The 12,837-nt window shown below is 38.4% G+C and overlaps 1 protein-coding gene across 2 annotated transcripts in view; it reads right to left on the reverse strand.

Moving 5' to 3' along the window:
• Positions 1-12,837, reverse strand: part of arhgap42b (Rho GTPase activating protein 42b) — a 92,396-nt gene that overhangs the window by 26,679 nt on the left and 52,880 nt on the right. For both annotated transcript variants that reach the window (XM_074680072.1, XM_074680071.1), the window contains exon 4: positions 11,334-11,405. In XM_074680072.1, coding sequence (XP_074536173.1) covers positions 11,334-11,405 — 72 coding nt within the window. The remainder of the gene's footprint in view (positions 1-11,333; positions 11,406-12,837) is intronic.

A 12,837-nucleotide genomic window follows, 5' to 3' on the forward strand; every position in this document is an offset into this window, starting at 1 on the left:
TGGTGACTTTGTCTTGTATTGTTTTGCAAAGCACTCTGACTGACCATTTATCAATCAGATATATACACATATGGTGAAACCGGCCAGATCTCACAATGATGAAGAATCCTTTAGAAAAAACCTGGATCCAGACAGTGATCCAGATCACCTCCAAAATTTAATCACTTCTTCCTTATCCCATTTTGAACATTTTCTGTAAATTTCATCAAGATCCGTATGTTACTTTTTGAGTTATGTTGTTAAAAGACAAAAAACTCTCACAAAAACATAACCTCCTTGGTGGAGTTAAAAATAACTTCTAGTCCTACTATGGGATAAGACTTGTAATAATTTGGGTGAAGGGCAAAAAATGAGTACATAGAGTTACTGAAGTTGATATTAATTTAAAATATAAAATATTCAGATGTTCACCAGAAAAACAAAGCTTTAAAATGTACAGAAATTCTATTCAAATGTAACTTTTTTACTTTTATACCATGTAGACTGGCAATGCAGCGAAAAACAAAGAAAGTGCATTAGAGGTAACATTTCAAACCAAGATGCTAAGAGCGCCGGTGAAAAGAAAAGGCACAGGGCTGTTTGCCTGAATCTGATGTCTTGGTTTGTTTATTTCCGTCCCCTTTTGATCCCCACTTCTGTGAGACAAAGAATCGCTGCGAACGAAGGTGAAAGTGACTAGTTAGTCCGCAAAAGAAACTGTATCTCTGTAATATGGAGCTGGTTTGGGTTCTCCCAAAGTGACAAAGCACAAACAACAGTCGTTTGCAAAGTTTGCAAAGAGAAAGTTTGTACCCCTGATGGAAACACAACAAACCCTTTTAACCACCCGAAGAGATGAAAGTCAAAGGGGGTGGAGACGGGCAGCCACATGGTCATCCATGCTGTCAAAACAAACAACTTTGAAACAGATATTTGATGAGGGCACTCCATATGACAAAACAAGTGAGCGCTATAAAGATGTGACTGAAGTAGCAATGTTTTATCTTACAAAGGCTATAGTCTCCATATGGCTAAAAACCTGTGAGTTGAAACAAAAATGAATACTTTATTTTTCTTTTCACAGTAACCAAACATATTTTGCTCTGATAAATGTGGCACTTCTGGGTTGCATTGCACTTTAAGTGTTAAAAGCAGTAACTTCTGTTTACATTTTTATTTTAAGCTTTTCAGTATATTGGATGTTTTTTTTTTTACCTTGGGAAAGTTGAATGTTTTGCATGAATTCAAATGAAAATTGGCTTAAGTGAAGTTGAGTTAACATGGCTTAAGTGTAAGGATGGGTACCGAGTTAGGTACTTTTTTAGGTACCGACTGAATTTTGTCAAAAGTACCACGAACCAATTTATATAAAGTCAAAAGGTACCATGTTAAGGTAACTAAATGCATCCTTGTGACTGAGAGGGAGAGGAAGAGTAGGCAATTTTCCATGCTGGACATGAACACAGCATTGCAAGGTTATATATTGAACAATAAATTTTTTAAATTGAAAATATATATATTATCTATTATTTTACAAATTGATAGTTCTCAGGGCATTAACACAAAAAAGTACAGAAAATTGGTACTGCTGAGTGCCGGTACCGGTTGCCATGTACCAGGCATCTGTAATGTATCATTTCAAATGTGAAAGGTACCCATCCCTAGTAAAGTGCATTAATTTAAAAAAAAAAAAAAGCAAAGTCTGACACTGGACCTAAGAGCCTAAGGCCCATCATTCCTCTACCTTTCATCACCATGGTTACAGATGCAAGCATTCAGGAAGCTCCAACATGTTGATGTCTGTAAGAAGAACTGCAGAAATCACAAAGCATCACTCTCTGCTTCCTCACACCTTAGGATTATACAGTGTTAATAGCTAGTGTTGTGTCACACGCCATGGTTTTATTACAAATACATTTTAGATGAAGCATGCCATGGTGTTATGAAAGTGGAAAACCTGTGCACCCTATGTCTGGGAGCCTATTAGGAGACGGCTAATTGGAGCAGGGGTCCAGGACGGTGGTTAAGTAGCAGTAGCCGGGTTATTTTGATGCTCCGCCACACATGAGCTGGCCCCACTTCCACAGGGGAGAACACCAGGCTTCAGTCTGAGTTCAGTTACTCTGCAGTAAAGCCAAAACACGCTTCCCTCTTTACCTGAAATCCCACTTCCCGAGGAGACATCACAGACAGCTCGAAGTCGGCCAATTAACACGGAATAATTACAAACATCTGCTTCTGAGGAGTTGAAAAACAAATATCCAGACTTCTAAATAAGCCATATTTGGTTTGTGTGTGAGAGGCAAACTGCAGGGCTTAGTCAGAAAAATGAGCATTTAATCTTGCCCCTGTTCAGTCTGACACATGATATGATGAATCCATATTTATCCGTGAAAAAAAGGGGGAACAAAACTCCACACATGAACAATCTGCATGTTTGAACGGAAACTCAACGTCTAATCTTAGCTGCAGGAGAATAAATCTGATATCTTCATAAAAAATCTTCAGAGGCTGAATTTCTATGTTGCAGAAAAGACAAGCTCTTCATGAATATACATCTTAACTGAATCCTGTAGCGATGCCTTTGGCTTCACACTGTCAAGACAGATCACACTAAACCTTCCTCTCAACACCTTACCAGACAGATAATGAGAGAGAGAAGAGACACCTGAATCATCAGGAAGTTTGGAAATCTTTGTTGAGATGACGCATCGGAGGCTTGTTTGTATTGGACATCGGTCAGTGTTGGCTCTGACTAAGGAGCTCAGTCAGAGCGCTGCTTTTATAACTGAGGTAACAGGAAGTGATCTTATGTAAGCATCAGGTTATCTTATCATAGATCCAGATTAGTGATAAGATGGATGTTTAGATGTGTTAAGATTTCACTTCAGTGTCCTTTCAAATGAAAACTGCGAGCAGCGACAAAAGTTTCACTCTTTAATGAACTTTTACAGTATGTAAGCATCTGTGATTTCAATACAGTCAGCAGATATATGGAAGTGTATTAAGGACAAAATTCAAATGAAAATGCAAACATGAAAATGTAATTGCAACAAAAAAATTACATTTTCGTTTCAAGAATGTTGGCACACTATTTGTGTCATAATTGAAATGAAATGTCAATAATCCTGTTTTTATTTTGTTTTCATCTACAAGACTGCACTTTATGTGACATAATCAAATTAAAATAAAAAAAGGTGTTAGCATGTCACATGAAGTGCAGTCTTGAAGATCAAAAAGTGAAAATGATAAATAATGGACAGTTAATTTTCATCATGACTCGTAAAATGTGGCTATATTCTTAAAATGAAAATGTAATTTTTTTTTGCATTTTGATTTTCATTTTTGGATTTTTACTTGAATTATGTCCAGTTTTAGCGGACCATTCTTGAAAATGAAAACCCAAACACCCATTTTAATTTGAATTATGTCAATAAAAGTGCAGTCTAGTAGATAAAAATTTTATTAAAAACTCGATCATTGACATGGACATAATTTGAATGAAAATGCAACAAAAATATATATTTTCATTTCAGGAATATAGCCACATTATCTAAATCAAATTGAAATAAAAAATTAAAATAAAAAAGGTGTTTGCATTTTCATTTGAATTATGTCCAGTTTAAGCGGACCATAGCTGGAAAACGAAAACCCAAACACCCTTTTCATTTTAATTTGAATTATGTCAAATAAAGTGCAGTCTTGAAGATAAAAATGAAAATGAAAATTCATTGTTGATATTTCATTTGAATTATGACACAAATATTGCACACACCTCCCTGAAATGAAGGTTTATTTCCCATACAGCATTTTCATTTTCATGTTTGCATTTTCATTTGAATTTTGTTCTTAATACCCTTCCATACAGAGACATGAAACATAAACACTCAGTTTGTTCTTCACTGATTATCTCAGATCTGGAACACTCGATGAAGAGTTACAAAATAAAACAAGAAGCCATTGTGTCGCTTCAAGACACAATGGCTTTATATCCTCACTGTTTAATTGAACTGCAAAGCAAATAGTGTCACTTTGACGTTCTGAAAGAAGAAAGTCCTTCAGAGTGTGTAGAACAATACAAAAACTAAAAACAAAGACTAAAATGTCTCAGGCTGAAAGCTTCCATTTAATATTTTAACACAATGTGAGAAGTGATGCAAAGGGCCACTCAGCTGCTTTGAAGGTGACAGGTTGTAAATAGTAAATTAAGTTGTTTCTTTATTTATTAGTGCAATAATTATTTCAGAACTTCGCTCCAGAGTTACAACACTGTCATCTCCTTTCCCGATTCACTGTGATACCAATGTTTTCATGTACACTTATTTAAAACATGCTGCTTTCGCCAACAACAGGTTATCAGTAGCTGATGTATTTTAACTAGATGTCTGCAGCCTTCACACAGGTAAGAATCGACCTTTCAAGGTCTACTTTGACTGCCTTGTGAAATTCTGGTGATCAGGAGAAAAAAGTAATTACCTTCTGAAAGATTCTATAATAGTGTTTCTGCTTTATTAGGCCGGGCACATTGGAAAGTGATGAGACAGACATGAGAATAATGGAAAGAAATATATTGGACGTGCTCACCATGTTCAGGCCTTTGTTGTTTTTGCAGCTGGCTTAAAGTTGGTCTCATTTTCAGAGCTGTTAGTTTTTCACCTGACAATCTGTGAGGTTTATTACACAGCATGGTTTGTATATCTGCAGTAGTTTACATCAGCTCTTATTTCATCATGTCCATGAGCTTAGACTTGTGCTGGATCTAAGTAAAGATGGTCAGACCATGCTGCACACAGCAACAACCTGTGATCCAGTGGGGTAAATAGTGTTGTACTCAAATAAAAGTTGAGAAGAGATGGTCATCTGATTAACAAATATAAAAGAATAAAAAAAACACCAAGACTTTTATCCAGTATTTTTCAACTGCAAGATCTTTGCCCAGGAACTATGTGAATTTTGGAGGGAACTAGGGTCTAAATTTATTGGTCCAGGCAGATGTCGAGGAAATTCAAAGGGTGAGGCCTGCAACCTGTATATTTCTGATTTCACCCTCAGTGTTGCTATTTCATCCTCTGTCTACAACAAGATGACACACAACTGTGCGTGACTTGGTTTAATAACTCCTAAACATTGGTCTTCTTTGATAGTGTGAATGTGTTTCTGTCAGCTCTCGGTGTTACGATTTAAAGAGTGACCCTGTAAGTGGATATCCAGTTTACAGAAATCCTCCGGTAAGCTCAAGCACGGGTTGATCCATACCATCTCCATCCCTCCAAGTTTAGTTGTAAATGTACGTCAAAATATTCTTATTAGATAAACATTCAGTGTTAATCTAAAGCCATTTTAGGAGGATGCATCCTGTCAACAGTCATCTATTGATGGGCTCAATTTTAAGCCCAAACACTGGCGCTTATCTCTGTCATCTTCGTGCTTCTGATTAGCACTTGTCTCTTTCCAAGTGTCAACAAATCCATCTGCCGTTAAATAAAGCATGATGAAAACCAGCACAGGATTAATATCGTCAATAAATATCATATCAATAACATTAGCACTTTTACTGAATGGCTTTGGCTTTTTCTTACTGCCCTCTACTGGTCTGGTGGTGCGTTTCAATTACCTTTATTTTTCTCTCGACGTCTCTGGCCATAATCTACTTGGGTTTTCAGCCCATTATGGAGACATAGACAAAGAAAGGGCCACAGGAACCTTGTAGTTAGATAGGCGGTATATAGAATGGAAAGTGTGGCTTTGCTATTTATAACTAAACAGTGTTAAAGCCAAATAATACCAGCAGAGGAAGTGAAGCCGGGTGACAAAAATAATAATAATTTTGTTTCCTTAGAGAGTATAATCTCTTCTTGACTCCCCCTTCTGATGTTTTACTAATCCTGGAAAACCTACACAAAAACATCAGTTGTCAATCATCGTTAAACATGACGTAAAAACCCATTTTTAACCTTTAATAATTAAGGAACAAAACTTTTCAGAAAAAAGGGAACTTGGACAAAATACAGTCCAATACTATCTTCATATCATCACAGCAATCTGATGTGAGAAACATTTCTACCAGGTGTATTTATATTTTATATTTTCCATTTTTTGACATATACTGCAGCCAGTCACTAGGGGGAGCAGTTTTTGTGGCGACCTCACTTTGAGCCAAACAAAATGACGGTTTATTGTTTTCCGAGTCATGTGTGATTCTTCTGAATCTTTTACCAAGAACTAAAAGTTCCCGAACATTTTGGCTAAAAAAACCCCACCCCATGGTTTCTATTCCCATTTAGTTTTTTCTACACAAAGTAAGTGTACTTTAATTTGATGGATGGTTCTTTTTTTTTTTTTTTTTTTTTGATCAGCCCATTTTTTCCAGAGACACAGAAAAGTTCTTCAAAAGTACTCATGTCTATTAACCATAACATCCCAGGGCTGATTAAAGTATAAAAATACATTGTACATATTTTATGATGGCGATGAAGTCCACAGCTGGTGTTCATATCCCTAATTGATGCCCTTTACTCCGCAGCTTCCTGCGAAGCATATTTGGGGATTTGATAACATGAAAGCAAATGTCAGTCTAGTCTCTGGAGACAAAAACTAGCCAAGAACTATTTGAGCGATATCCCTGCACTCATTGTAGGACAAGGCTCGAATTATCAGTGGCCATCTGACTCCCATCTGGGCTTGTTAGCACTAATTCTACACCCTCAGCTAGCAGGGGACCCCTATGGTGCCCCTAATGTTGAAGATCTTTGCTGGGAGTTTCATACTGTTAAATTTTCAGAGAGCAGGACCAATACCTGGCAGTTTGACACCCCCTGGTATGTTTTTTGACAAAGTGTCCCTGAGGTGTGTTTAAATTTCAAGGCCTTAAAAATGTGACAGCCAACAAACACTCACAGAAATAGTGTGGAACCAGCTTTAGGCAGTTTACCTCCAATGGTTCAAAAAGATCAACAGCACAGCCCTCAGAGCAGCAGGTCTGTGTGAGTTCAGACCAAAAGTTCAGGTCTAAGTTTCTGCTGAACATTTAGCAATTTAGCAGATAAAAAGAAGAGAAGCCAACAGCAGAAAGACACTGAGGCAAGGACACATTTCTGTTCCCTTTTCAGTTTTGAGAGCCGTATTCTTCTCAAATGTTCCATCTGAAACTGAAAATCAGTGTGACAATAATCTCACTTCTACATCTGTGTTTGACTGTCAGCGCACATGGCGAGTGCATGTTCCAGTGAGAAATCATGATGGTTTGAATTTTTGTGGCTTTTCTCGAAAGTTTATTTGTGACACGCTTTCTGAAAGCTTTACTCCAAAACATTTGGTTCTGCTTTGTGTAACACAGACTGCGCCTAATATGTCCTGTAAAGCTGCAGTCAATCTGCTGGTGTTTTATGACCATGGAAGTGTTGTGCTTGTGCCTAAGGAAGCTGATACACTGGTACGCAACCTCAGTGGGATAACTCTCTGTATACCCAAATAAGGCAAGAGCTCCCCATTCGTCCATCTGACGTTCTCAGACTCGAAGCCCAGTAACTGGAAGGGTCAGGCAGGCTGCAGATTTCTCTCTCTGATTCTCGGAACAGTGGAAAGTTGCTCAGCCACTCGTGATGTCTGCCTTTTATCTCACTCTAGTTGGACTAATGTTCAGCGGGGGGGATGGGCCGCGGAGGAGAGGCCATTAGGAGGAAGTGGTCGGAGGATATAAGAGGTAGTGGGAGTGACGGGGGCTGTGGCTTTTAAGAAACCATTTTATAAACATAGAGAGGCAGTGCAATAACACTGAGCGATGAGGTGGGGGAGAGATGGCGGTGAGATGTGCTATTTCATTACAGCAGATGCTTTTGATAGTTGAGACATGGAGCGACAATAGTTATTTAGTCTGCCCTGCAAAAAGGAGCGTGATTGATGTTCACACCTAAGCACAGAGAAGAGAAATAGTTCCTTTCCATTGCAGGCAGGCATGTAGAAGACACCAATGCAGCTCTGAGAATGACTTCTGCAGACCAGTAGCTGTCAAGTTATGTAAAAGAAACGGGGATGAGAGGGAGGGTGACTTTGAGGCTGTGATGTCCTACACACTGGTTAGAGCTATGTAAAGATGTGCAAATGATTCACAGAGTGGACTGTTGAGTTTGCACTGGACTCAGAAACTCGGTGGGAGACCGGTGTAAAGGCAGCTCGTTCATGTGTGATCTCACCATGGGGATGACCACAAACAAGCTGCTCCACTTTCATTTTATGCCTTTGCGTTGGCCAGGAATGAAAGCATGGCTTGTAGCAACAAGCCCACACTGTTCTTTGCAGTCGGCGCTGACTTCAGCAACGTGGCCACTGTGGAACCAGGATTCCTTCAAGCAACACTCTGCAGAAACCCCACTGATATCCCTCCATTACAGAGAGAGATGAGGTTATGGAGGTGTGCATTACATGTGAAAGGATTGCAGTAATATGATCACAAAATGGTCAATTTAGTGCGTCAGATGCTGTAACTTAGAGGTAATCATGATGTTGAAACAGCCTTGAAGCTGGAGTATCACTGACTTTGCATATTTCATGTTTGATATCTGCATAAAAACATATAAAAGTGAACAGCTGGTAGATGCAGTGAATAATTCATTAATGTGGATCTGTGAGTCTGGGATGTAAATTGTAATTTGTGTTGAACTGTATTTGATGACAAACACTCCCTTGTTAGTTTTTGTCAGCCGTAATTAGGGATGGGTATCAATAACTGTTTCTGCTGAGAATCAATTATATATGGTTCAATCCATTGACATCATTAGCCTTAATGATTCCCTTGACGATTTTTTTCATTACTCCGGACCAGCTGGACCTTACATTAACGCTGTGTAACATGCAATTTTTACTTATTTTTATCTATCCATGATCTCTAGGATCCAGTGACAATGTGCAAAGATTTTTACTCATTTTAATTTATTCATGTCCTAAGACATTTAAATCCAGTCAACAATTTTATATTTATTACTTCTGCCAAGGAGGTTATGTTTTTGGGAGAGTTTGTCTGTGAACATTTAACTCAAAAACTAATGAAAGGAATCTTGATGAAATTTTCAGGAAATGTTCAAAATGAGATAAGGAAGAACTGATTAAATTTTGGAGGTGATCTGGATCCCCGTCTTGATCCAGGATTCTTTATCATTGTGAGATAGGGCTGTTTTCACAATATGTGTATATAACTCCACGATAAATGGTTGGATTGCTTTGCAAAACAATACAAGACAAGGTCACCATAATTTCTGACAGAGGTAAAACTCCGATCCAGATCCTGGCAATATTCTGGATACTCAGATCTTGAATATGTAATACGTCATCATAGTTTTCAACACTGTCAAGTAACAAATTATTGTAGAAACCTACAACTTACACCAAACTGTAGCAGACAGTCTGCTGAAAGGGAGTATAACATTAAGGTAGGACTTAAGTGTCACTTATAAACTCAACAAAATATTGTTGACACTGAAAACCTATAAAGCTTACTTTTGTACACAGAACGAATCAATACCATATGATAGTTATTAATACCCATTCCTAGCCATAATTAAGTCTATATAGTGATCAGCACTGTAAGGATTAGCCGGAATTAGTAGCATTTTCTGGGATAAATACTCCGTGTCCCATGAGCTCTATCACCCTCAACTCTTGCCAAGGTATACATTTCTTTCCGGAGCAGATAATCTTTTTAACACTACTTTTCTTTGTTTAAGACAAAATTTTAAAGTATGCAAAGTGACGATGTAATGTATTTATTTGTAGTTATGTAGCTCTATTATTTAAAAGGTGACAACAAACAAAATTTGTAAACTTAATTTGTAGTTTAATGTACAGCAGGTGAGAAGATTACCTGTTTAGGGCTACTCACAGCCAGGTGCTCTGAGACATATCCATAACCTGTAATGTTAGTGAATCCTGGTCATGTCCTACTAGTGTTGGGAAATCCCAGGGAGAACAAAGGAGGAGGACCCAATCGCAGATGGCAACTAAAAAACTTTTCTTTTAACTAAACTCCAAATTTAAAGACTCATAAAGCAGAGCGAAAATCCCACAACCATAACTCTAGGAATAAACTTTCACTGGAGAAGGCACACGCAACGAGACGGCTTGGACACGACAGCATAGACATGGAGGAACTAAATCAGAACCACAAGGAACTTAAACTAAGGACAAAAACAGGAAACACAGAACACTCAAGAATAACTAAGATAACACAGGTGACACAGAAACACAGGACAAGCACAGATTAACAAAGAAACACAAGAAGACTAAAACACAAGAAGACCCAGAAATGCACAAACCAGAAACCAAAAACCCAAACCATTACAACTAGTGTTCACCAACTGACTCCAACCTCACCAAGCAGAGCTAACATAACCCTTACTGTTCATTTTATTAAAACACTGCAAAAAACTGAAACCTCATAAAGAAAATTGGTCTTATCTTACGTAGAAAATTTCTTTTCAAACTTAATATGAGCCACATTCACCTGACCAGTCTAGAAAAATGTCTTGATTCAAGTTATTTAAAGACAAAAGCTCAGGTCTTAATTGCTTCAAGTTAACTGCAACAAGTTAAAAAACTATGCCAATGAAACAAGCAAAAAGTTACTTGAAATAAGACATTATTCTAGTTTTATGCAATTTTTTCTCAGTCCTTTGGCAGATTTTTTTTTACTTGTTACAAGCAATTTAGACCTAATTTGTGTCTTACAACAACCTGAAACGACATTTTCTGGACTGGTAAGTTGAATATGGCTCATATCAAGATAATAAGACAAGTTTTACTTAAAATAAAATGTTTTTGACAGTCCAACTCCAGTGTCCATCATTACTGCAAAATAAATCAAAGAAACAATTTCTCTTACAAAAAGGACACATTTTACTTCTCACTGCTAAGCTTTGCCAGATGGCACGGTGTCGTTTTAGAGACTTTCACTCTATATGAAATAAATTGACCACTTATTCTGCGAAAAAGCTTTAGAAATAACTGATTTTGGCGCCGGTAATCTAACTTTAGATCTTGAATCACTTATAAAGTCTTTGCAGAGCCTTTAAGTTTTACATGCCACCTTTAACCAAACATAAAGCTACCCATAAGAACTGATGACCTTGTCATCTCACACGTCTCAATCTTTTAAATATTACTCTCAGACTGACAGCTTTGTTTATGCCCCCTACTCGTCTGATTAAGTCACTTGTCTTGGCAGTGTCACATTTTGCCTTTAATTAATGATTTACATACCGTGGGAGAGAGGAAGGGGGTGAGAACGAGAGGCGAGAATGTCAGAACACATGAAATACCCTCTGCTGTTCAATTGCTAATTGCCTGTGTAGGTGGTCTCTTACCTTTGCAGCTCCGATTTGCTCCTTTCGAAATTTTTCCAAGGGAGTAATCAACACGTCGTCTGCATTCTGGATCTGAAAAGAAAATAAAGAATAATAAAGAGGGAGGAGAATGTCAGAGTGAAAGGTGTGATCTGACCTATTGTAACCTTCTGAATGATCCAAAATGACTGCCAGAGAGAAAAACACCACAAAAACTTTTAATCTAGTCCTCATTCAGTTGGATAATAATAGTCTCGCTTTACAAATGTGCCAGAGAGAGTGTGGCACACAGGAAATTAAGCACCAAGAATTATCCATCCCAAGTCAAATACATATGCATTGAGCCCAAACACAAGTGGAGGATAGAGCAATCACATTCATTAGTATCTCTTAAGCCTGTGACAATGAACAATGTGTGACTGTGAGGTACCCAAAATGAGCACTGCAGAGATAAGAGATAGAGCACTCAACAAAGCCTCTGCGAGATAGAAGAAAATGAAGCCTTTTTATGGGAGCTGTGAAGCACCAGCATTGTCAAATCTCGCTGAAATATGACACAGCAGAGCAGATGAAGGAGCTTTACTACTGCAGCCTGCGACGCATTTAAATGTTCGGGGTATGTCTCCACACAGCAGTGACCTCTGCTGCGTCACACAGGAGTTAAAGGTCCCTCTCACGGGGCCCGTACCTTCTCATTTCGGACAGAAACAGATCAGGTGAGATGTATCGAGCCAATTACGGCCCACGCTCAATTGTTGCCATCGAGCGTTTCAGAAAAGGTGCCATTAAGGTGCCTCTGAATTTCCTGTGGATGGGCTTCCATCCACTGTGATCAGATGACATCAGGCTGGCTCTACGGGAGGCGCTGTCACACATGACACGGCTCTTACGCTGATTTAAGGTGTTATTCTGTTTCGGTGAGTGTGTGTGTGATAAACTGGAGGCTGAGCTCTATCATACATCTATGATACCAGCACTAATTTAGAGGTGTGGGCTCAGATGGACTATCAGCTATGGCTCTCAGAACACACACTGTCTTGGGATGGTGTTTCTGTTTTGAACCATTAATCACAGTGTATTTTCATTGTCCCAAAATAACCCTGTCAGCACCGTCACCCAAGCAGAACGAGTGACTTCAAACGAAAGCTGAATCTCTCTGAGCCTGAAATCTTTCTTCATCCTTTTACATGCGGTGCTGTGAGATGTTGTAAGCCTGTGGAGTAAATTTGTTGCTTTGTTGTAATAAAGCACTTTAATTAGACAGTGATATTTGTGGACCTTCAAACACACTGATGTTTCACATGGGAAACCGTAATCTGGTTCAGCTGTCGGGGTTGTTACACACAACATTACAATTACAAATGTTTGCTGACTAATGCTGCGTCTGCAATCACTGCTGTCTATATAATAAACATCTTTGTTTACCCCCAGAGGGAGCAGTAAACTGAGAGTTCAGATGTTCTGTGTCATCTTTCTGCAGAAGAAATGCTGGATTATGATCATTCACACATTTACGTAGATTGCA

Source organism: Halichoeres trimaculatus, unplaced genomic scaffold, assembly GCF_033239565.1.
Source record: "Halichoeres trimaculatus isolate MK-OKI-2021-1 unplaced genomic scaffold, fHalTri1.1 fHalTri1_scaffold_9, whole genome shotgun sequence".
Taxonomy (NCBI): domain Eukaryota; kingdom Metazoa; phylum Chordata; class Actinopteri; order Labriformes; family Labridae; genus Halichoeres; species Halichoeres trimaculatus.